Source organism: Bos mutus, chromosome 1, assembly GCF_027580195.1.
Source record: "Bos mutus isolate GX-2022 chromosome 1, NWIPB_WYAK_1.1, whole genome shotgun sequence".
In the NCBI taxonomy this organism is placed as follows: Eukaryota; Metazoa; Chordata; class Mammalia; order Artiodactyla; family Bovidae; genus Bos; species Bos mutus.
This window is the reverse complement of record NC_091617.1, coordinates 111,388,413-111,415,070: the sequence shown is the minus strand read 5'-3', so window position 1 is coordinate 111,415,070 and position 26,658 is coordinate 111,388,413. Positions and strand designations below refer to the sequence as shown.

Here is a 26,658-nt window from a genome sequence, read left to right as displayed (position 1 = left end):
TATAAATTCAAATGATTTAAAAATGAACAGATGAATCATAGTCTAGGTCAGTGCCAGTGAAGACCAGGGAATGGTCCAGTAAGTACGTACATTGTGCTCGGCACCATTCTTTCTAGAGCCTTCCTATTTGACTTTCAGAGGGCTGCCCACATAGGGGCATTGGGTTAGACAATCCTTTGTGGCCACCTTCTGACTCTGTTCGTCACACCCCACAACACTGCTTCTTATTGTCTCACAGCCTTGCCTTGCTCAAGCTGGTGTTGGTGTGTACTTGCTTGTTGATATAAGGGAACCACAGAAGATGAACTTAGCAGAGTAGGGTATTAAGTATTTGGGGAAGGTTTTGGTTCCATAAATGTTTTCTTTCCTAATTTGAGGCTCAGAAGTAAGTTTAGTTACCTTTTATTCTAATGGATCAGAGGTGTTGTGGCTGAAATTACTTCTTAATTAAAATGATTAGCTCTATATGTTCATACTGAGTGTGCATTTTACCTCATTATTAAGTTCAAAAGCCATGGAATAAATTCAGTATAAAGTAACTTTATGAGTGGCTACACAGCATTGAAATGAAGAAAAAGGTAAATATAAAAGTCCACAATTAATGTCATAGACAATCAAATGGGCGTGGGATATTTGAGTTCTTGACAATGCAGGTATCATGTGGGTTGCAGTTGTCTTTACAAGCTATCTAGCTGCTTCCTATTGCAGAGTTGAGGGTGATTGAAGAATTTTGGCTCATTACACTACCTTTTCATTGTTATTAACCGGAATGTTTTTCAAATTTAGGATTTTGTCCTAAAAACATACTATATTTATCCAACCTTATAAAGATGTGTGAGGACTTCCCTGGTGACTCAGTGGCAAAAAATTTGCCTGCCAATCCAGGAGATGTTGGTTCAGTCCCTGGTCCAGGATGATCCCCTGGAGAAGGAAATGGCTGCCCACTCCAGTATTCTTGCCTGGGAAATCCGGTGGACAGAAGAGCCTGGCCGGCTCCAGTCCATGGGGACTCAAAAGAGTCAGACGTGACTTAGCAACTAAACAGCAACAAAAAGGATACATATTTTTTGTATTTTAAATTCCTGATATCAAGGTATACCTGGCAGTCAGTGTATACACGTAATGTGATAAAGTTTCCTTTTTGCATTTTTTTTCTTTTGGAAAGGATCCTGTTGTTAAGAGGATGGTGTATATGTGCATTTTGTATTCAATATTGTCTCATAATTAATAGAATGTCATAATCTAGGTCATAGGTTTGAGTCATAGAGAGACATTTTGTTTAACCTGTGGCTAATTTTTTTAAAATTTTATATTAGTTGCCAAGATTTTCTAAAAATTGAAGATTTTACTTGAGAATCCAGATCTCCTGATAAATTAGCAGAATTGGAAACCCTAGGCCTACATCCCCATGTAGTTATGGGACAGAGTTTTTTTATGGTTCTTGCTTCAGGTAGGGCCTTTGTTCTCCAGACTTGGGCAGTCCTCATCGAGATAATTCATTGATTTTTATTGACTTTGTGGTTCCTCTAGACATTTGAGTTTGTAAATTAGTTGGGATCTTACTAAACTGTGGTAAAAAAGAGACTGAAAAAGCAAGAGAGAAGTTCATTTCTGTCTCCAGAGAGGTAGGAAGCTCTCTTCATGGGAATGGCCAGGAGCACTGTTTTCTTTGACCTCTAATATCGACCTCCTCAAGTGTTTTATTTGTAGTCTGTTTGGTCAAAGTTGGTTGACCAGTGCCCTGTTCACATTTCAGTTCATAGGAAAAAGAAAAGAGGTAGTGATAGACAAGCAATTTCTTGTCATGGAAGTGATGCAGGAGTTGTATACATTTCATTGCTTAGAATATTGTCATGTGGACACAGCTAAGTATCAGTGAGGCTGAGAAATGTAGTGTTAAACAAGTGGCCATGTGTATGCCTTATTAAAATTTGGTTAATGGGAACAAGGTTCTATTACTGAAAAGAAGAGGAGCTCAGACCACAGATACTTACATTTGGCAGTCTGTACTACCCATTGCATCCACTGGTCGGGAAAATACTTATAGTCAAAATATTTGTAGTCAAACAATGGAGTGGAGATTAAATCTGGAATTAGTAATGTGATTAGAGTTTATAAGTGAGAAATCCAAGGCCTAAAGATTGTCAGTCTTTGTCAGAACGCTCAAACAATAGTAGAACCAGAGATAGAACTTTAGTCCCTATCTTCTGTTCCTTCCGTTACATCATTCCAACTTCCTAAGAGTAGTATTTCATAGTAGTAGAGTTCTTTACGGGAACAAATGATTTAGAAAACTCAGTAGCAGTAGCACTTTCAGCTAGGAAGTTATTATTAGCTCAAATTAGGTGCCTTCCCATGATCTGGATAAGAGAAGCAAACACACAGCATGCTGGGTGCCTTACCCCGCTTCCATAACTATGGCTATATGGTCACTGCACTCTTTCCCCCTAACCTCCGACCTCAGAATATGCCTCAGCTTAGTGCTCCAAGCTCCAAGCAATGTGCTTCCAGTTGCAAGGAGTCTGCATATAATATGGAATTCTTTTTTTTTTTTTAATGAGATGAAATTCTGTCATCCTGAAAATGGGTAATTGCTAGAACATTTCTGTACTCTTCCCATCTTAAAATCCATTCTTTTGGAGTGTTAGGGGGAGGGGGAAGAGTATATAACTATGGAGAAAATTCCAATTTTCTACCTATTTCCCTCATGATAATTGCTACTCTTTCCCATTCATTACTACCTGTAATCCCTCACTTAGTTTCATCTGCATCCCCAGCCAGATATCAAATTAAAGTTCATTCTAGTTTTTCCACTACTCTGCAGTCTCTGAAAGAATTCAGTCCCTTCAAGTACTTTTTTTTTTAGGATTTTATCATTCATGGTTTGGAGAAGGCAATGGCAACCCACTCCAGTACTCTTGCCTGGAAAATCCCGTGGATGGAGGAGCCTGGTAGGCTGCAGTCCATGGGGTCGCTAAGAGTCAGAGACGACTGAGCGACTTCCCTTTCACTTTTCACTTTCATGCATTGGAGAAGGAAATGGCAACCCACTTCAGTGTTCTTGCCTGGAGAATCCCAGGGACAGGGGAGCCTGGTGGGCTGCTGTCTATGGGGTCACACAGAGTCGGACACGACTGAAGCAACTTAGCAGCAGCAGCAGTGGAATCTATGGCTGAATGGTTGAGAGGGAAGATGTCAGGGAAGACAGGAAAGGTACTTTATCTTTGACTAGAGAAGACTGGCTTCTTTGTCTGTCACTGTAGCCAGTGATTTTCACACTATGATATGGCGTCTGGTTTGCAGATCTGTCTCAGGGGCTGGGGAAGAGGAAGCATCCCTTTCTGATCAAAGGGACCCTAATTATAGATTTCCTTGATCAAATCATTACCTAAGGCCATTTCCCCCAGGTCTTTTTTGATCCCTGTTTCTAGGGAATCATCTTACAATTCTACAACCAGACTTCTTATGAGCAATGAAAACAGCCCCTGTGATTACAAGGAAGTCCATTCCACCACACTGAGGTATTTGGGGGCTTCTGATATCCTAGGAATGGAATTTTTGTGTTCAAATATTTGTTTGGCATTCAAAATAGTAAAATGTGTCATTATACCACTAAGTGATGAAAATAGGTAATGCATTTTTTAAAAAGAACTATATCTAACCTCCTTCCTTAAAACAAAACCTATTTTTCTCTTGTTAAAAAAAAAAAAAAACACGCTGTTTTTCAAACGTGTGCTTTTATTCAGTAGTTTTGAATGTTATATTTTGAGAAATGCATATTGTATTCCTCTAGTTAATGTTCTGAACTTAAATACCTCAGTTCCTTTTTGTTTTCTGTGCTTTCCTTCCTAAAGAGGGAATAGGCCTTAAAGGCAGTAGCAACTCAAAGAAATATATTCTTATATTTTTTACATAGTATCATATATTTTCATAGTATATTTACTTATGCACAGACTTTAAGAGCTAAATGATGATCCTTGGCAGCTTTGCAATCTAGAGAAAAGAAATCCCATCTCTGTTATTGTCTATCGATTTCTGAGGAAAGGGCTCTGATCCTGATTGAGCCACCTGCCTTTCTTTTGACCAAGCACTATGTCCAGGGAACCAGGCTCTCTGAACAGCTAGTCGGTACCGTCAACCCATCTCAGTGGCTCAGGAAAGTAGACCCCTTGATTGACTGTCAACCCATCTCAATGGCTCAGGAAACTAGACCCCTTGTCCACCAAGAAGAAAGAGAACAGAGGGTTCTGTTGTGAGCAGTTGTCGAGAAATAGCTACTGGGTAGCTCCCCTTGTCATGATCCTGTCTTCCGATTCCCAACTAGTTTTACTTCTAGATGGTGCAATTTCTAAAAAAAGACCTGGAGAGCAGCTCTCATTGAAAATAGTGAACTAAGCTGGCTCATGTGGATGACATAAGGTGCCCAACTAGACAAACACTGTCTTTTTTCAGGAGTTTATAGTGTAAAACTGATAACACAGTGTCCCTCCAGCCAAGTATTAGGCGAAAGGCCACATAGACATCTGTATAGACACCGAACAAATACATACATTTATTTAAAAAATTGGGATTTAATTGTGCTCTCAAAATGGGTTCATTAAGGAGCCACTCATGCTGGAAGTCTCTGGCTGGAGAGATAGAACTTTATTTTGGAGGTATTCTGATTATCTGAAGAGATCGCTTAATGACACACTGCTACCTCAGAGGACAGAAGTAATGAGATTTGAGACAACTCCATCCTGTACAAGAGCATACATTTTTCTATGCTAGCAAAACAATGTGAGAGATACCCATTGCCCATAAAAAATAATCATCCCATTCACAGAATTTTCAAATGGAACCAACCAACTACTTAGTGTGGGAAAGTGCTTGCATATTGATTCACTGAAAGGAATAGCAACCTTAATTTTCTTGAACAATCACACCTTCAGAAGAGTTTTTAAACTCTATTCGGGAGAATGGAATTGGTTTCAAATCTTCTCTTTCTCTACCTCCTTAGTGGTTCAAGGCTAATTGTTATCTTGTCCTCCTTCATAAGGAAATCTACAGGTTAGGTAACCAGCATATTGGAGCATAATTGGATTGTAGCTATGTTTATGTTCTGTTTGTCTGAGAAGGTAGAATAAGCCACAGGAGTGGCTTCTGAATGTTCGGACCACTTGGCGTGTGCCAATGACAATGCTCTGTGTAGCCACACCTTCAAGTATACATTCTTAAAGATTCATTTCACTTGTTTATACATTAACAAAACATTCATCTGAATATAGCATTTCAGGGCTAAAATAAAAGTGAGAAAATCTCTCATCTAGTTAATGAAAGCCTGCTGCTACGTCACTTCAGTCGTGTCCGACTCTGTGCGACCCCATAGACGGCAGCCCACCAGGCTCCCCTGTCCCTGGGATTCTCCAGGCAAGAACACTGGAGTGAGTTGCCATTGCCTTCTCCAATGCATGAAAGTGAAAAGTGAAAGTGAAGCCGCTCAGTCATGTCCGACCCTCAGCGACCCCATGGACTGCAGCCTACCAGGCTCCTCCATCCATGGGATTTTCCAGGCAAGAGTACTGGAGTGGGGTGCCATTGCCTTCTCCCATGAAAGCCTGAGGAGGTAGCAAAGGGGTTCGAGATTAGAAGCTATATAGTATATTGCTATGAGGCATGGCAGGGTAGGAAGAGGAGATGAGAGTTATGAAGAAATTTAGAGCAGTTAGAAAAAATGATGTTCATTTTAAAAAAAAAAGGTAAAAAGAAAACACTTTAGGGATGAAGACAGAGGACTTAGAATATGGCTGAGATGGTTAGAAGCCAAAAAGAGATGATCCAAGGCTTGTGTACTGAATAAGAGAAATCAACCACAATCCAGGGAAATTCTCTAAGCTGTACCTACTCTGGAAATAGCACAAACTGAGATTTTCAGTCCTTTAGATGAACAGGTTTTAGAACTTAGGGTAAACCAAGAGAGGATTTTGTTTGCCTGCTTACCCAAAATGCAACCTCAAAGAAACTGCTCTGAACTTGGACTACGATTAGAAGGCTGATGACACAGTAAGTGAGGGATATTTACTCAGTATACTTACAATTAACTATTTTTATTGAGCTTCTACTATGTGACAGATACTCCTCTGGACAGGAAGGATATCAAGGAAACAAGGCAGAAATGGTCTTTAATTCACATAGAATGCTCATGTTCTAATCAGAGGAGATAGACAATAAAAAATAATTTAAGGAAAGAGGTGAATGGAGGCAGTGTTATAAAAGGTGAATGACTGGCGCTCCAGGTCAGTGGATAATTTAGATGTGATTTGATTTGGTTTTTACAAGGATTGCTCTGACTGCTGCTTGGTTGACTTGATAAAACAGATCCTGCAAGGGAAACTGCTGACCTCGTTTTGTTCTTTCTGGGCATCAGGTGACTAATAGTCAGGAGGTTTCCCCCAAGTATCTGTATTTAACAAAACATAAAGGAGCTTTTGAACTTGGGACTTAGTGGGTATGTCAAGGGAAATTTTTTTAGATCATCTGAACTCAGTTTGTAAAAAGAAGTACATGCACCTTCCCAAACATAAGCAACAAACCTTAGAAGTTACACAATAAATTCTCATGTGAATCTGCAGGTGCTCTCATTAGTAACCTGACAAAAGCCTCTGACCATCCCCATGTTCGTCCACAGTAGATTCTCTTGTGCCTATGTTTCTCCTGTTTCTGAGCCCTGTTAGCTTCTGGGGACTTTCTCACTTCCTGTCTCCAGGATCCGCTGTGTGATTCTGTATGTTCGTATCCATCTTTGGGGAGCAAGTCTCTGTGTTCTGGCAGCTGCATGATCTCTGACATGCTTCGTCAAGTGGAAAAAAATTCATAGTCTTCTGAGAGGAAACATATCTCTCCTGGTGGGGGCCCTGTGTGTTCCCTCACGAAACATCCTGTGTAACACTATTAAATAACACCCCTGGCGTCAGCGGCTAGGAATAAGACAGTTCTGTGACTTTTCAGTTGTTTAATGCTCCACATAATATCTGGGAAAGGGAAGGGCAGAAAATTGCTAAGACTAAGGTGTCCGGGAAATGAAATTTCTGGTCCATGGTTGTTGGCATACCAAGGTGCACAAATATCAGGCAGTATTTCCAGAGTGCTCTCTGTTCCTCCCTGGGACTTGCTGTTACTTATTAACAAAGATATTAAGTGTGAAGGACAATAGTTGAATGGCATTGCTCTCTTGCTCTTTGGCAACTCAAACAAATAGTAGCTTTTTTTCTTAGCAGAAGGAATCTAATTTCTGAACAGAGCCAACATAAAAATATTATTGCCTGGTCCTGCAGATTAAAGAATTAGAGTAACAGTTCCTGGTGTTAGGTATTGGTAAATATCTCACCAATAGTGTATAACTTAAAAGCTCACAAAACTGCGATTGTGGATTTTACCCAACCATTTAAAACCAATTATCATCTTCGAACCTGCTATTACAAGCATTGGGATTTATAATGTTTTATTTTTAAAGGAAAGACTACATAGATATTTAGGTTTTTTGTTTTCTGTGTTTTTTTTTTTTTGTCATGTAAAGGATTCACTGTATCAAAGCTTTAACTAGGCTACCTTACGACTGTCAAAGAAGATAGCTGCCTCTCACCCTTGTCCTAATATCTAGTTGCTCTATTAGTGACAGAGAATAAAAATTAAATTTTTGATTTAAAAAATATTCTGGCTAATATACTGTTTAAGGTTAAAATATGTGTTGATTACTTTCTCCCCAAATTATAATTGGTATTATTTGGCATTTTACATATCTAGAAGTATCTCAAGGAAGAAAATTAATATGTTAAGGTAGAACCATATCTTGTAGAAAAGACTTTAAAAGCTTTATTTATTTTTTCTTTTTTGACTATGGTGAGTCTTTGTTGCTGTATGAGACTTCTCTAGTTGTGGCGAGCAGGGGCTACTCTTTGCTGCAGTGTGCAGTTTTCCCAGTGAGGTGGCTTCTTTTGTGGAGCGCAGGCTCTACGTGCTGCAGGCTTTGGTAGCTGCAGTGCAGGGGCTCAGTAGTTGTGGTTTGAGGGCTCTAGAGCACAGGCTCAGTAGTTGTGGGACACAGGCTTGGCTATTCTGTGGCATATGGGATCTTCCTGACCCAAGGATCAAACCTGTGTCCCTTGCATTGCAGGGTGGATTTTTAACCACTGGGCTACCAGGGAAACCTCTCTTGTAAAAAGGATTTAACAGCAGCAGTAAGCCTGGGTTTTGACAGCTACTGGATAAATTTGGAATCCAAAGAAGATAAAATCAAGATACTAAGACATACTTCACTCTGTATAACAAGCTCTAGGTTCATCTATCTTAGTTCAACTGACTCAAATTTGTTCCTTTTTACGGCTGAGTAACATTCCATTGTGGGCTTCCCAGGTAACTCAGTAGTAAAGAATCTGCCTGCCACTGCAGGAGACACAGGAGTTGTAGGTTCGATTCCTGGGTCAGGAAGATCCCCTGGAGGGGAAAATGGCAACCCACTCCAGTATTCTTACCTGGAAAATCCCATGGACAGAGAAGCCTGGCAGGCTACAGTCCAAGGGGTCACAAAGAGTCAGACACAGCTGAGTGACTGAGCGTGCAATATTCCATTGTACATATATGCCACAACTTCTTTATCCAACTATCTATCAGTAGACATCTAGGTTGCTTCCATGTCCTGGCTATTGTAGGTAGTGTTGTGATGAACACTTTGGGATACATGTGTCTTTTTGAATTACGGTTTCTCAGAATCTTTGCCCAGTAGTGGGATTACTGGGTCATATGGCAGTTTTATTCCTAGTTTTTGAAGGAAATCTCCAAAGAGAAAAACAAATACCATATTAATGCATATATATGGAATCTAGAAAAAATGGTACTGATGAACTTATTTGCAGGGCAGGAATAGAGATGCAGATGTCGAGAATGGACTTGTGGACACAGTGGAAGAAGGAGAGAGTGGGATAAATTGAGAGTAGCATCGAAATACATACATTACCATGTATAAAACAGTTAGCTAGTGGGAAGTTGCTGTATAACACAGGGAGCTCAGCCTGGTGCTCTGTGATGACCTAGAGGGGTGGGATGGGGGTGGTGGTGGGTGGAAGGCTCAAGAGGAATATATATATATATATATATATATATATATATATATATACACTTATGGCTGATTCATGTTGTATGGCAAAAACTAATACAACATTGTAAAGCAATTATCCTCCAATTAAAAAAAAAAACATACTGAAACATGTTTTAATCAGTCACACTGTAAAATTTTGCCAGGTAATGGAGCTCATTAAAGGAAAGAGTATATTTTGTGTTAACTGTATTTAATATTCAAGCATCTCAGAAGTCCATGATATCATATACTTCTAGCTTTCTGGGAAGCTTTACCAGTTCATTAGGTTGGAAGCATTGTACAAAGTTCTTGTGCTTACCAAGTTCTGTAGCCTTTAAATACATCTTTAGGGATAAAGACACAGGAGTAACACCCTTGCAGAGTCAATGAAATGGAGGAGAGCACTCTTGCTATTGTTTTCTCACCTCATTAACAAAAAAGCATCCCATAGTGTACAAAAAAAATCTTAGAGATTGATATTGGAAAATTCAAATTACCATTTCTTTGCAGTCAAGTAGTAATTCCCTGCTGAATGCAGATGAATTTATATGATTTGAAATACAGTTAATTCAAAACACTGCATGCTTGTACTTTGGAATCGTTGGTCCCATTAGGTATGAACTCAGACATGTTTATTTTCTTCAAAGTGAAACAAGAATTCTGATTACTTTTTAATAGGAAAAGAATGGAGTTGGCAGGACTATACATAAAAACATCCTTTTATCCCTGTTACCTTAGTGATTAAGTGTTTAATACAGAAACAGATGAAATTTTTATTGAACAGCAGATCCAGGATAGAGATGCTAGTTAGACAGCCTCCTAATTGCAGGGTATCCTTACTTAGCATTTAATAATGGTCATGGAATACCAGTATCTAAATGTTACTTAAAGATGTCCTCTTGAATTTCAAATTAATAACAGCTTACATTTTGCTTAGGTTCTTGTTTGATAAAATATTTTCATTTCCCTACAAATTTTTTGTGTGATCCTCTTGAGTCACTGTGAATTTAAATGTGCCTTTTCACTCAGCGTGACAGGAAGGATGCCCCTTTCACTGATAATCAGTAGGGTTATAAAACCCCCTGGAAACTGTGAAAGGGTTAAGTACTCTTCAGCTCTTCTTCATATTTATCCTGTGTGGACATATATTTGAAGCTCAGAACTACCCATTGATCCCAAATGTGTGGTATGGCCTTCCTAATTGTAGTTGTCTAGTTGCTGTTGTGTCCAATTTTTTTTGCTACCTCATGGACTATAGCCCATCAGGCTCTTCCATCCATGGGATTTCCCAGGCAAGAATATTAGAGTGGATTGCCATTTCCTCCTCTAGGGGATCTTCCTGACCCAGGGATTGAACCCTAGTCTCCTGCATTGGCAAGTGGATTCTTTACCACTGAGCCACCAGGAAGCCCTTACCAAATTGATGCTGGGACTTGAAATTTTGAGTAAATTTTGATGTGGGACTTGAAATTTTGAATAAATTTTAAGTTGTTTAAACTGCTGATAGATAATAACTAAATAGCAGTGGGCTGAGATTTATGAAAGTGTTATTCAATTTCCTGGGTTCAGTGCCAGTCAGAACTTGAATAAGGGATTTATATATTCTGTAAAAGGTCAATAACATAATTAGGTTATAGGTTATCTTCATACAGTTAAATGTGTGTGAATAGAAAATGGAAAATTTTGAGTTTTTGGAAGAAAGCTGATAGTCAAAATGGCATATTAGAAATTTCACAGTAATGAGAACCAGCTATGGAATTAACTAAAGCCCACAGATTTGTCTTGGAGGAGCTCATGGGAAAACAGTCTCATTAAAAAAAAATATTGCTTGGCTAGAGGAGACAATTAAAAGATGTCTTGATAATATGATATGCTTGTGGCCATCTCTTCATGGATAATTGAAAAAAAATTTATATGAGCAGAGAAAACCTGATAAAAGGAAATTTGGCAAAATAATGTATTTTTAAGGAAAAAATACTAGTTTACTGCTTACCAAGTGTTTTGCGAGTGTATTCTTATTAAAGCAGTATAACTTGGTTAAAAGTTGAAGATTATAAAATCTCCATAACCATATAGTTTTAAATGACTTAGTACTTTTAGAGTGATCCCTCATTGTTCTGTTCTAATTCAAAGGTACATTGAGAGTCTGTTATGATTCAAAGACACACTGAGTTTGAATCTGTGCAGGTCATTTCTTTTAAGATTCAGAAATGAATTTCTATTTTGTGCTTCATCTGTTACCAAAAATGAATATTGAATTGAAAATAAATTTTAATTTTAAGTGCCATGATGAATATTTAGAAGGTTCTTCAGTAATGTACTGTTATTTATTTCTTGCAGGCTTGTACGGCATATGTGGATTTTATGATTTCTGTGGCCAAATTGATTCGTCAGGAAAGAGGACTGCCCATAGATGAAAACCAGCTTTCTTTGGAAATGAATAAAGTTATGGATTTGGAAAAAGAAATTGCCAATGTAAAACACATATTCTCTTATACAATGAATAATGTCAACTGCTTTTTATTTCTTTCTCCTCTCTATTGTATTTTAAGGGTAAAAGGTACAGCTCCTCAACTAAGTGATAAAAATGTACAGCTCAGTAATGGATCATTGACTTCAAGAGGACCTTTGAAACTGGAGTTTTTCAGTAAACCAAATTCCAGACATCCAGGAGACATACTAATTTTGACAAATATTAAACTAGATTTGTTTAATGACCTATTATAACTGGAGCACGTCAAGATCTTAACTATTTGCAGTCACACTGTTGTTGAGATGCCCTTGAGATTCAGGACACATGTGATGACTATTCAGCAAAGCTGTTTTAATTTTAATGTATACAATTTTGCTTTATTTTAAAGTTTTAAAATTTAAGGTGACCACAGAAATTGTCTCTATCCCTTTGCTAAGAAGTATTAGCCTCTTAACATGGCCACACTACCATATGAAATTCACTGAGTTCAGACTGTCAGGCTGCTTATTAGCTCAGGGAAGATCTGACAGGAGGAGTTTATCAGCAAAGCCAAAGGGGTCTGTTGCTGAGATTCCTCTGGTTCTGGGTCAGCCCTTAGAGGCTGAGTTGGCACATTCTGTTCTGACGTTCCTCTGACAGGATCTGCAGTCTCAAGCAAGTGAACTCTGTCTAAACAGCATCCAGGTTATTGACTGATCTCATAGTCAGTTTCAGTCTAGGATCCACAGAGCTGTGACATTGCCACCAGCAACCTACAGTCCTAAATCCCCATCTGCTTGGCAGTTTGCCATCAGAATCTTGAAAATGAAAGATCTTTGAGGGCAATTTTAGCTTTCCTGGGGCCACATGAAACTAAAAGTCTAGAATCACAACCAGACATTGGTTGGAGCTGCAGCTGGATGAGTGGCAGTTTGATGGGTTACACATGGTTCTGTGTTGGAAACAGAATTCTTAGAGAAGCATAGTTTATTACCCTGGGTTTTTACCACTTGTACCTTATCAGACTGTGTGCTCCTTTGATCAGCCTCAGCTCTATAATAGTCGTATCTTACTTCAAAATTCTTTGTGTCTATATTTTCTCTCCTCTCAGACACTGAGATTTAGTGGGGTCTTAGTGCTCTCTGAATCACCTATGTGTCTCTAACAATGTCCAGCATATCACTGCAGGCAGATTTTACAAACATAATCTTTAAGTTGTTGTTGTTCAGTTACTCAGTCATATCCAACTCTTTGTGACCCAGAGGACTACAGCATACCAACCTTCTCTATCATTCAGTATCTCTTGGAGTTTGCTCAAACTCATGTCCATTGACAAGTTGTCCATTGTCGCCCCCTTCTCCTCTTGCCCTCAGTCTTTCGCAACATGAGGGTCTTTTTCAATAAGTCAGCCCTTCGCATCAGGTGTCCAAAGTATTGGAGTTTCAGTTTAGCATCAGTTCTTCCAGTGAATATTCAGGGTTGATTCCTTTGGGATTGACTGGTTTGATCTCCTTGCTGTCAAAGGAACTCTCAAGAGTCTTCTCCAGCACCATAGTTTGAAAGTATCAATTCTTTGGCACTCAGCCTTCTTTATGGTCCAACTCTCACATCCATACATGATTACTGGAAAAACCATAGCTTTGACTATACGGACCTTTATCAGCTAAGTGATGTCTCTGCTTTTTAATACATATACTTTCTAGGCTTGCAATAGCTTTTCTTCCAGGAAGCAAGCGTCTTTTAATTTCATGGCTGCAGTCACAATCTGTAGTGATTTTGGAGCCCCAGAAAATAAAGTCTGTCACTGTTTCCATTGTTTCCTCATCTATTTGCCATGAAGTGATGGAACCAGATGCCATTTTTTTTGAATGTTGAGTTTTAAGCCAGCTGTTTCGCTCTCTTTCACCTTCATGAAGCGGCTCTTAAGTTTCTCTTTACTTTCTGCCATTAGGGTAGTGTCATCTGCTATCTTAGGTTGTTGATATTTCTCCCAGCAATCTTGATTCCAGCTTGAGAGTCATCCAGCCTGGCATTTTGTATGACATACTCAGCATAGAAGTTAAATAAGCAGGATAACAATATACAGCCTTGTCATAATCCTTTCCCAATTTTGAACCGGTTGTTGTTCCATATCCAGTTCTAACTGTTGCTTCGTGACCTACATACAAGCTTCTAGGAGGCAGGCAAGGTGGTCTGGTATTTCCACCTCTTTAAGAATTTTCCACAGTTTTTCGTGATTCGTACAGTAAAAGGCTTTAGTGTAATCAATGAAGCAGAAGTAGACTTTTTCTGGAGTTCTCTTGCTTTTTCTATGGTCCATCAGATGTTGACAATTTGATCTCTGATTCCTCTACCTTTTCTAAATCCAGCTTGTGTACTTGGAAGTTCTCAGTTCACCTTTTGTTGAAGACTGGCTTGAAGGACTTTGGGCATTACCTTGCTAGCAAGTGAAATGAGAGCAACTGTGAGGTTTGAACATTCTTTGGCATTGCCCTTCTTTGGGATTGGAATGAAATCTGACATTTTCCAGTCCTGTGGCTGCTGCTGAGTTTTCCAAATTTGCTGGCATGTTGAGCACAGCACTTTAATAGCATAATTTTTAGGATGTGAAATAGCTCAGCCGAAATTCCATCACCTCCACTAGCTTTGTTCATAGCAGTGCTTCCTAAGGCCCACTTGACTTCACACTCCATGATGTCTGGCTCTAAGTGGGTGCCCAGACCATTGTGGTTACCTGTGTCATTAAGACTTTTTGGTACAGCTCTTCTGTGTATTCTTGCCATCTTGTAATATCTTCTGCTTCTGTTAGGTCCATATTGTTTCTGTCCTGTATTGTACCCATCTTTGCATGAATGTTCCCTTGATATCTGATTTTCTTGAAGAGATCTCTAGTCTTTCCCATTCTATTGTTTTCCTCTATTTCTTTTCTTTGTTCACTTAGAAAGGCTTTCTTCTCTCTCCTTGCTATTCTTTGGAACTCTGCATTCAAATGGGTATGTCTTTCCTTTTCTCCTTTGCCTTTCACTTTCTTCTTTTCTCAGCTCTTTGTAAGGCCTCCTCAGACAACCATTTTGCCTTTTTGCATTTTTCTTGAAGTAAATAAATAAATCCGTGAACTGAAATCACGAGTCATTGTTAACTAGAGAAATAATTCCCATTTTTACCTTTTGTCTCTCTTCACTTAAAATTGCTTCTACTCCTTTCAACCACTAGTTGGGGAGTTGTTATTGAAATTTTCTTTTTTCAGTCAGTGAAAACAGTAATACTGGATGATGATGATATTACTAAACTCGTTAGGCCACATGAGCGGACAGTCACAGAAGTAAGTGCTAGCACTCTCCTCAGATAATTTGGCACCTACCTACACTGTGTACTAGGGATTTTCTTGGTCTCACTTGCCTTCAGTTCTTGGCAGAAATCATTGTGGGTGTGTGTATGTGTGTTTTCCTGTCTGAATTTTAACTAGGACACTGAATGGTGGTGGGTAGCAGACAGAGTGGGAGAAGGCAATGGTAACCCACTCCAGTGTTCTCGCCTGGAGAATCCCAGGGACGGGGGAGCCTGGTGGGCTGCTGTCTATGGGGTCGCACAGAGTCGGACACGACTGAAGCGACTTAGCAGCAGTAGCAGCAGCAGAGTATTTGAGGGATTAATTGGAAATGACTTTATTCAAGAAAATCATTATATGAAATAGCCACAGGCACAACTGTGCTGCCCATTAGCCATGGAAGGAAGGAGGGCTGCAAATATTGCTGATGTTTTTCGTTGTTATAAAAATATAAAATGATTTTTGAAGACCGCATGGACTGTAGCCTGCCAGGCTCCTGTGTCCATGGGATTTCCTAGCCAAGAATGCTGGAGTGGGTAGCTCCAGGGAAATCTTCCTGACCCAGGGATCAAACCCAGGTCTCTTGCATTGCAGGCAATGTCCTGCACTGCTCACCGATTCTTTACTGACTGAGCCAGCAAAGAAGCCCTCAGACTTAACACTAACCAAATCTTGATGATTGTTACTAAATATACTTAAAATCTTTTAATTTCTCTTTTCATCTTGATGTGACAAGATAAATCATGAAACAAATACAGAATATAAAAACAAATATAATTATGTTGTACCAATGCCATATTTCTTTCCCCCTTGTATAAAGGTGTATTTTTCAAAAGAATTCTTGATCTAAAATAATAATAAAACATTAAATCCATAGGCTACAACTAAATCTGAAGATCGAAATGATCCAATGCTTCTTTATAACAAAATGACATTAGCTGAGGTCCAAAATAAATTTTCACTGGAATTCAGTGGGAAGGTAAGTAGCAAGATTTAAGTACTTATTATGTCATTTTCAAAGTTAATATTAAAATGAAGTTAAAATTCAATGATTTTTTAATTTATTGAGATAAATTGAACATCAAAATGAATTTAGATGATACCAATCATTTGATTTTAGGAAAAGACTTGAAAAAAACTATTCTATTTATATTTAATTAGAGTGAATTTCAAAGATAAAAAGCCTTTTCAAAGCAGCTATGGAATAGTGTTAGAAAGTATCATAAAAAAGGATTTAGAAACATTAAAAGGGAAAATCCTTCTGAAAGGCCATTATATAACTATGGGACTTGGACAGTCATATAATATGTACCAGAATTCTTACCTCCGAAAAAAGAATAATTTATTCATAGAACTTGCCATGTTCTCATCAGGGCCATCTATGGAGGTGTTCAAAGCAATAATGGAGAGATAGAACACAGGAAACAGAAAAATCTGTGGGTACCATTTATAAATGTCAATTGACATCTTTTTGCTTAGTAGTAATTCCTTAGCTAGTATCTAATAATCTTTTCTAAGCTATGCGTATATTCTGTGTGTGAGCCGATGCACACAATTGAATAATGAAGCAACATTCATAAAATCTACAAACTACCACATTCAGTGATGGAATTCTATTTGGAATTGCAATAAACAATTGCAGTTGTTGTTTTGTTTATTGTCTAATTGCAATAAACAAGGAATTTCTTACATAAAGCTTTTTAATAAGTGTTTAATAAATGTTTTGAAAAAATAGTCCATGCAACTAAAAGAAATCAAGAAAAGCCATAGCACCTCATACTGAGTAAGTGATCAGTGTATTTATGTACTTCTAGGTAGCCTAATATATCTGTAATCTTAAACATTCTCAAGCATTGAAATGTGACATTTCAGCAAGATTTGCATAGTCTTCACTTTTGCTATCTTTCCTTATATCCATTGGTGGTTGAATACCCACAATTCCCACTGAAAGAATAATAGAGAAACAAGATTCTATCTCTCAGTAACTCCAAATCCAGCTTCTGAAGTGTGAAAACTGCATGTCTATATAGACCTGACATTGATAGCGTAAAATACGTTTTGTTCATCCTCACGAGACCATGTGTGTTGTGTCATTACCATTACTCATACCTCTGCTAGAACAATAGTGTGCTTTCACCTTCATGTACAACACAGTCTCCACTGAAATGGATCACTGTGTTAAAACAAATTGTCTACTAACATACACTTTTAAGGAATATGCATATTATACCCATTTAAATGTTTGCTTAAACCTAGAAAACATTATAGCTAAATTTCTTTTTCTCTCTTCTGGCTAGACCAAGAATATGACATTGAGCCTGATTTCTACCATATGACTACTACTCTTAGAGGCTTTGTTATTGCTCTTAAATGGTTGGTTTAATTCTGCATTTAAATAATTATGCCGTAGAACTAATTTTTATTCAAAAACTGACAGAAGCAATTAAAGAAGAAGCCCAAACAAATATCACACTGACCACTGTGATAATTATATAGGATACAATTGACACTATAACCATGTCTGACCATGTAACCATAACTGATTCTTGGAACCAAGAAGAAAAATCCATAATTACTGAATGTTTTGTGCCTGATTTTTTCCAGCCATTCAGCTGGTCAAATTTCACAAATGAAATCATGTCAACCGTGAATATCAATATTCCACATGAGGAAGAAGTGATTGTTTATGCTCCAGAATATTTAACCAATCTTAAGCTCATTCTTGCCAAATATTCTGCCAGGTAGGTATGTCAGCGTCCCCGTGTCCCCAAAGTTTGCATTTAATATCATTCTTTAGAAGCTTTGCAGCCTCATCTTTTCTGTTGCTGGGTGGTGGGTTTTTTTATACAGAGATCTTCAAAATTTAATGTCCTGGCGGTTCATAATGGATCTTGTAAGCAGCCTCAGCCGAAACTACAAGGAGTCCAGAAATGCTTTCCGCAAGGTGAAGAAAAAATCTCTCTTTTCTTAAGACTTAAAGCATAAAGAGATCCATGGTTATGAAGGCTTGCCATGTCCATTGCTAGAATGTGGTAAACTTTGCGAAGAGACAGAAGGCCAAATGTTGCTTACTTTGCCTGTATTCAAGCCGTGTTGCCTAGGAAAGCCAGGTTTCAGGTGCTCTGTTGTCCTGTCTACTTTGGCACCATGATTGAATTGCCCTGGAAGGAAGGGCATTTGGTTATTTACACAGTTCATGAAAGAGTACTGGCTTGGTTTGGTGTTGTGTTCCAAGTAATTTCAGGGCTATCTATCTCAATTAATTTGATTTTTCTAGTACTCACAGCACAGTAGACATACAAACAGATGGACTACATTGTGTGGACTACCCACTGAGAACACACCTACCTGGAGATACCCTTAAGACCTTTTATTGGGCTGTACCCATATTATTTAAACAATCATCATTTTGGTCCTAATGTGAGGGGAAAGACAAAGTCCTAATGTGAAAAAGAAGAAATTCTCACAAATGTATTGGTTGGTGTCATGGGAAGGGAATAATTCTCATTGATTGAAATTTTTAATATTTTACCCTTTAAAAGAAAATGTAGATATTTTAAAAATTAAAGAAGATAAAAGCTGTGTTTTGCTAAATTTTCCTTCCACAAATGTATCCCTTTATTGGTACTTAAATGTGTACACATGCAGTTCTTCTAAGTACTGGAAGTTCAGTAAAAGCATTGAAAAACAGCAATGTGTTTTCTTGTATACCAGGTCTCTCCCTTGGTACATATATTGAATATTGCTTCATGTTTATGTTTATGCAGTGGCAACAGCATTATTTTGAGATTTGGCGGGGCAGAGTTTTTTCCCTAAGGTGGTCCAGAAGGATATTAACTTGCAGTAGCCAACAGTTCTTCTAGGACTTGCTACTGAAAATATACCTTATTTCCAGATCATATATAAGTAATAATTCTATTGGATTACATTTTTTCCTGTGCACGGACATCCTGACGTGTGAGGAGAAGCAATGAATATTGAAAGAATTTGAGATGTAAGAGTAGAGTCCTATGAAATCTGTGCTCTCACCGCACTTCGGCTATCTACGCCTGCTCAAATGCCATTTCCTTTCTCTCTCCCATAGGCTCTTTATGGCACAACATCAGAAACAGCAACTTGGAGGCGCTGCGCAAACTATGTCAATGGGAATATGGAAAATGCCGTGGGAAGGCTCTATGTGGAAGCGGCATTTCCTGGAGATAGTAAACATGTGGTAATGTTTTAAGCACAGTACTCTATCAGTTTGCATCAATGGGAAGTCACAGTAGTCCATCATTTCCTAAAGTTTTACTGATTGGCTGAGAACTTCTGAATTACCATTTGCCATTATTACCCAATAAATCTTATCCTCCCTCCCCCAAGGGTCTGCGTATTTTTCTAATCCTAATATTGTTTAACCCAAAAGCAATTGTCCATTTTCCAAAAGCAGTGTATTCACAATACCTAATCACATGTTCTTATAATATAGTCATTTGTAGTCTCTTCTATTAGCAAAATTGACTAAGAATTAGTATTTTTTCTTAAAAAAAAACAGAAAATAAATCAGAGTTCATTTGAAGTATAAGCCAAGTACTGTATATTTTATTGTTACTGAAGGGAAGACAAAGGAACTTATAGGCAAGGTGAAAGAATCTATTGAAATGCTACTTCATGTTTAACTGAACTATTAATAGTAATGACAGCTACTATTTTATGTTAGTTCTTCTTTCTTGAAAATGGAAACCATACATTCTAAAGAAGAATTTTATTAATGTATACATTAGGATCTATTCAGTCGTTAGTGTTGATAATGGAAGTGCTGCTTTAAAAATATAATTATCCATATATATCCATTTGTTTAGACCATTTATATTTATTAACATATTATTGAATCACATCAACACAGCTTATAATTCTATTTTTCTTAATTTTTATTACAAAAAATTATCTCATGGCTCATATTTGCTTTCTGTTCTTTTGGTTTAAGGTTGAGGATTTAATTGCCCAGATCCGGGCGGTTTTTATTCAAACTTTAGATGACCTAACTTGGATGGATGCTGAAACAAAAAAGAAAGCTGAAGAAAAGGTAAAGAGCAAGGCAGAGCTAACTACCAAAGAAAAATCTATAAGAAATGATGAACTTTTATGATATTTGGGGAAAATATGCTAATCAAGAATTGTATAAAATAAAAATACACTCTTTCAAGATGTAACATATCCAGGAACAATTTTCATGGATGAAGTTTTTTCCTATGATTTTCGTCTTTCATTATTTCTTTGCAACTAGCTCCTACTCTCCATGTTCAGCTCAAAACTTTGAAAAACTCCTTTTCTTTAAAAAAGAAGTCTTTACAAACCAAGAAAATAAGAGAAAAATCTTATGTGAATAAGAAAGCATTAGAAGATATTATCAGTGGTTCATATTTTTCCTTTTATGAAACATATTTAAAAGACTTCTACCAATATTCAGTAATCTTTAATGCAAATTTCTAGCTAAAAATTTGTAAACATGTGCTATTTAGTTGTTTTTTTTTTTTAAATATAACCTAGGGAAAATAATACCAAATTTCTATTAAGCCAATGTGAGGTAGTGCATTATTTGAATACTATGGAGTGTCCTACAGTTACAGAGATGTTGATGGAGCTCTTTATAAACTATTCTTATTTACCATCACTATTTACCTTTTATTGAGATTTTTAACATCTTGCATAGAATAATCAAAATGGAAATTCTAAGGAAATCCCAGGTTTAAATTTACTATGCCATTGTCTTGATAACTATATAAAACTAGAAGGAACATGTCCAGTGAAAACTGTATGTGCTTTATAAGCAGTATTCACATGCAACCTGATTATTCCTCAGTAGTTAGAGTAGCAGGAAGAACAGACCATTCTCTAAACTTAACACAGAAAGAGTCCATAAATCTATTTATAATAAGAGAATCCAACTGAAGTCTAGTTTTCTTTCAGGATTAGATCACATAGAAGGATCATCTTCTTCAGTGACCATAGAACCCTGGATGACTCAGATCTAGAATTTGGCACCCCAGGATAGCTGTCTTTGCAGCACTGTGTCTAGCTCCTCAGAAGTTCAGGCTGGATTTGCTCGTTTAGTGTTCTAGCTGTCATAACATGGTTCTTTTTGATGTAACTAATTAAGTTGTTCTAGACTTAATAATTTCCCAAGGTGATATAAAACTCTGGATCTGCAAATTGCTTTGTGAAAGAGTCCCATACTCAAAAAGTTTAGGCAACACTTCCTGAAGGAAGGCTTCCCTGATCCTACCCTCGATTAGGTTACATGCCTCTAGAGTATGATTTTATGGCATCATACATCACACTTGAGAGTTAATATTCATTTTATTGCCTACCATTGACCTTTACAATAAACTCTCCATGAGCAGAAGTTTTTGCATTGTATCCTCAACCCCTCACAAAGTACCTGGTTTGTTGTAGATCCTAGAACACAAATTGAATGAATAAATAGGCAGACTAATTCATCCTCTTGGATACTTGCAATTACTTAATTATGGACTCTAAGATGTCCTTCAGTGAAAGAGCCTGCTTCATGTTTCTGTCATAGCGCTCGCGTGCTCAGTCGCTCAGACATGTCCAACTCTTTTCGACCCCATGGACGGTAGCCTGCCAGGCTCCTCTGTCTATGGAATTTTCCAGGCAAGAATACTGGAGTGGGTTGCCATTTCCTTCTCCAGAGATCTTTCCAACCCAAGGACTGAACCCATGTCTCCTGAGTCTTCTGCACCAGCAAGGTGGATTCTTTACCTACTGAACCACCTGGGAAGCGGTCACAGTATTTACCCCAAATATTTTACAATATATCCTTTCTTATGTAGTACCTCCCATTTCTGTAGATTTTGTATCCCTTAGAATACTTTTGGGGGAAATATCTTCTAGAAAAGAAAATACCACTGAGAGGGGAGTGATTTATTATGAGCTGACAGTATGGAAAGAAAATAGGCTGGGCCTATTAGATTAGCTGACACCTCTGTCTGATCCACTGGGGAAATCCTAGACTCATGAAACAGATTTGTAACAAAACCGCATCCATTTGATGGCAAAACAAATAACTCAGAGATGCAAGCTTAATACCTCATGAAAAATGTAAATTAGTTAAATTGCTTAAGAACAGTGTGGCATGATTGAATCAAATATCTTTGAGAAAAATGAGAGAAGTGAAAAATAGAAATAGCAAGTAGTAAGCAAGTGGGCTTCCCAGGTGGCGCTAGTGGTAAGGAACTCGCCAGCCAGTGCAAGAGACATGAGAGACACAGGTTCAATCCCTGGGTTGGAAAGATCCCGTGGAGGAGGGCTTAGCAACCCACTCCAATATTCTTGGCTGGAGAATCCCATGGACAGAGGAGCCTGGTGGGCTATGGTCCATAGTGTCACATAGAATTGGGCACAACTGAAGTGACTTAGCACCCACAAGCAAGTGGTAATAATGAAATAATTATAAGTAAACAATTTTAAGGATGGCCCATGTGGTGCTAGTGGTAAAGAACTGGCCTGCCAATGCAGGAGACTTAAGAGACTCAGGTTTGATCCCTGGATTGGGAAGATTCCCTAGAGGAAGGCATGGCAATCCACTCCAGTATTCTTGCCTAGAGAATCCCATGGACAGAGAAGCCTGGAAGGCTACAGTCCATAGGGTTGCAAAGAGTCAGACACAACTGAAGTAACTTAGCATGCACATATACAAACAGTAGTAAGCAACTGGTAAACATGAGATGGTATAACAAGGAAAACCCTGCTTTCTACTCATTTAACTAATATCATTCATTTAACTGTGGAAAGTTGGGTACTCTAGCTCTGGAGACCGAAAGAGAACATAAAAACTCCAGGAACCAATATTCAAGAAGAATATTTGGCACTGAACCTGTAAGCCCACATCTGTTTTCTCAGCCAAATTGGTGAAGTGGAAAGATAAGCTACTAGAATGGAAGTTCTAAATATTATTTCTCCTATAGTAGTAGTAGTCGTAGTAGTTAAGTCGCTAAGTTGTGTCCGACTCTTGCGACCCCATGGACTGTAAGACTGACGAAAAAAGCCTTATAGAGAAAAAGTTCATAAGAGTAATACCTGTGCTTGTAATACCTTTGTTTCAATACCTGTGGAACAAAGATTTGTCAGTTTTTAATGTTAATTTTCTTGGGCAAGCTTCAGACTATGAGAATAGGGTATTAGAAGCTAAATTTCAGGACACTTTTATTTTGAATTCCAGGAAGAAGCCATGGCAAAGACTCTGTTTAAGTGTGGTCAAATACTCATTTTGTAAACAGTATGGATCAAGTTATTCAATTTCCAGTCAAGGGCACAATCATAAAGTTTGCATTTGAAAGTTCATAATCATGCTCACATTCAATATTATAATTTTCATAGGCCTTAGCAATTAAAGAAAGAATTGGCTATCCTGATGACATTATTTCAAATGATGACAAATTGAATAATGAGTACCTTGAGGTAAGTCTTAAAAGGACTCTACACTGATGATGCCTGAGGCTGGGGGCAATGTCATTTCTTGCTATGGGGGGGCCAGAACATATGAGGGCCTACACAGAGAGCTCTTATTATATTAAGCCTTTAACACTGAAGCCAGAACTGTTTGTTTTAGTGTTAGCTTATTGTTTCATTGGCCTGGTCTGTATTTGGTTTTCTTATTTTGCTTTCCATATAGTCCATTTTAAGAGTAGTGATAAAAACTTGGTGTTTTTTTTTTTAAGTGCATCAAGGCATGGATATTTAAGTGATGAACCGGCAGTACTCAGGCTTCTTATACATGCCTGAAAAGTCAAATCTTCAGGTTTCTTTCCAATTTCTAATTATTTCTCCACTGGATTAACCTGGTCATGTCTTCTCTATTTGGAAAAAAAGCATCTATTATTCGAGAATAAGAAACTGTTTTATTCCCCTGTGTAATGTAAATGATGAAACCAGAATTGATTGAAGTATGGATTTCAGAGTCACATAAGAGCTTATTGCTAACCTTGCAGTCTCCACGACTACTTGCCACCTTGGTGACAAGATGGTCCTTGCCTAGATCCGGGGATGATGATTTCTAATCATTGATTACTAGCCTAACTTGAGAGTTTGCAAGGCACAGTGTCCTCATTTCTTTTTCTATTGCAGAAAAGCTTGACTTTAAAAAAAAATGAGCTCACTGTAGCATGTGCATCCTTGGGGCCCTTGTGGCAGGAGTCTAGTGGCTGAGCATATAGCCTCAGAGCTGAACTGCATGGGTTCAGATCTCAGCTCTACCACACACTAACTGGCTAAGAGCATCAACTCAAAGTCAGACTCCTAGGGTTCAAATCTCAACTTCATCACTAATTAACTTGGACAAGTGACTTGTCTGTGCCTCAGTTTCCTCAACTTTAATAATGGTGATAATAGCCCATCTTCATAAAATTATTTTGAGGATTAGAAGAATAAGTGTTCTTATAACACAGTAAATAAGAATGCTGTTATCTGTCATGTAAGGATTGATACAAATATAGAAAAGCTTGTTTGACACTTAGTTTCATTTGATTAATTAGAAAAGAATACACTGAAGAAATAATTCAGCCAGAGCAGCAGTGACTTGTATAGAATTAATTAGAACTTAATTTTTCTTTGGTAAGTTTTAATGCTCTCTGCTAACTTTATTAAGTAATAATCTCTTAATGCTATTTAGCAAAACTTTGGAGACACATTTTTAATATTGTTCTCAAAATTCTTTTAAATTAATATAGTTGAGCTACCAGGAAGAAGAATACTTTGAGAATATAATTCAAAACTTGAAGTTTGGCCAAAATAGACAACTAAAGAAGCTTCGAGAAAAGGTGGACAAGGATGAGTATGTATATTTCAATTTTCTAATATGTTCATTCAGAAGAGGCCCTTTGTTGGATTAAGAACCTGACTTAGAATAAATGTTAAAAGGTGAAATGTTCTCTTTCTATTGAGTACTTCTAAGAGCATCTAAGAATATAGGAGGATTTAATCAAAATATAAATTTTTTCCTTACGGTGTTAGACTACCCTTGGTTTCTTCTCATATTATCGTCTGTCCCTTCTACTTTGTGGACAGAGCTCCCTAGAACACTTTAGTCTAAGCAGTCCTTAGATCCTTCAAACCTTCTTTGGGTCTATTACTGTACTCAGAATTATCATCTACCCTCAGACCCACCTACCTTTCTATTGTTCAGCCATCCTGCAACTCCATCCCCTACCTAGCTTGTCCAGGTAACACTTCTCTCAACCTTGTGAGAACCAAATCTGAGATATCAGGGTTCAGTCACATTCATAGCTTTCAAATGATTCAGTCTCTGCTTACTAGTGGTATTAGTACATCATAGTAATGATCAGCTTAATGTTTATTTTTTGGTTAAATGGATGTCTTTAAAATATTTATCAACATAAGTGTTTATGCACTTAAGTCCCTAGAACTGTGTGGACTTTTCCCCACACAGCTCCAAGAGAATAGGAGATCATTCAGCACAGTGCTGGATACATAGGAGATTTTCAATTAAAAATAAATTAATGAGTGAGCAAGTGCAAAGTAAATATACTAACTTGATCTTTGTGGTAACTGACACAATACCATGCTAGTGAAGTGTATGGTTCACTCCTATATTCCTTTATTCTTTCACTAACATTTATTAAGTTAGTATTTTGGAATAGCGACCAAGTCAAGATGGGAACTGGAAAAATCAAAGGTGAACCTTGATTCAATTACATTATATTACAATAGTAGAGTGTAGGAAAGATGTGTTATAACAAACTGCCTCCAGCAGGGAAATGTGCCAAGAAAGGGACAAAGTGCAGAAGAACTATTTGATGACAGAGTGTTCTATTCTCAGTAAACCAAGTACAGGTTGGACAAAATTCCCAGTATGAAAATGCCAATACATTTCAATCCCTGTACAACATTTTTAATCCTTCAGGTATTCTGAAAAAGACAGCAATTTCTTTTACTGACCCCTGTGTTTCCACTGGAGCAAATGTTATGTTATCTGGTACTAAAAATAGGGCAGCAAATGTCAGAGAACGTTTAGTGCCCCAGGTGGGAAAGAAAGAGATTGGGTACATATGGCTTCTGTCATACTCAGTGGTCAAGTCCTAGCTGTAGAAATTGACAGAAAGTCATCAAAAAGAATACCTTGTGGAAAAATTTATAATCAAGTCTGAATGTTTTTATTTCTTTACAAAATATAGTTACATACTATATACTTACATTTAATAATTGTTAGCACTTTGTAAAATACCTATATATAATTATCATCAAATATTCCTTCCGAAAAGAGCTAATATAAGCTGCATCCACCTGACATCAGAATATTTCTTCATAATTTAAAAAATCGTTGTTGAATTATTGCTTGATGTTTTCTTTGGAAGTTAATATATTCTCAGTTCCTTAATAATTTTGTAATGTAGTATGTAATTTTCACTCCTTTTCATCATATGTGTTGATCTTCTCTGAGTTCTTTTCTCTTTACCACAGATACTCAATAGCAAAGACTGTATCTAAGATTTAATGAATGTTTTCTCAATAGCATGCACAGCTCAGTAGTACTTTTTGGATCCTTTCATGAGCCTCTGACAGTCAATGACAAGTGCAATATGCCTTTTAAGGTCTTCACTGCCATATGAGGCTAGTTTTTCTTCCTTCCTCATCTTCTACCTGTATGCTGAATACAAGGGTTCAACACTCTTGACTGCACTTTAGATTCAGCTGGGGAGCATTTGAAATAGACTGATTCTCCAGCTCTCCCACCCTAGATTGTGATGG

At 37.6% G+C, this 26,658-nt stretch overlaps 1 protein-coding gene across 4 annotated transcripts in view; it reads left to right on the top strand.

The window, feature by feature from the left end:
* The window catches only part of MME (membrane metalloendopeptidase), a 116,112-nt gene that overhangs the window by 47,569 nt on the left and 41,885 nt on the right, over positions 1–26,658 (top strand). For all 4 annotated transcript variants that reach the window (XM_070374443.1, XM_005896718.3, XM_070374433.1 and 1 more), the window contains exons 9-16: positions 11,453–11,587; positions 15,770–15,871; positions 17,497–17,633; positions 17,743–17,836; positions 18,977–19,105; positions 19,859–19,957; positions 23,272–23,352; positions 24,621–24,724. In XM_070374443.1, the coding sequence (XP_070230544.1) occupies positions 11,453–11,587; positions 15,770–15,871; positions 17,497–17,633; positions 17,743–17,836; positions 18,977–19,105; positions 19,859–19,957; positions 23,272–23,352; positions 24,621–24,724 (881 nt within the window). The remainder of the gene's footprint in view (positions 1–11,452; positions 11,588–15,769; positions 15,872–17,496; positions 17,634–17,742; positions 17,837–18,976; positions 19,106–19,858; positions 19,958–23,271; positions 23,353–24,620; positions 24,725–26,658) is intronic.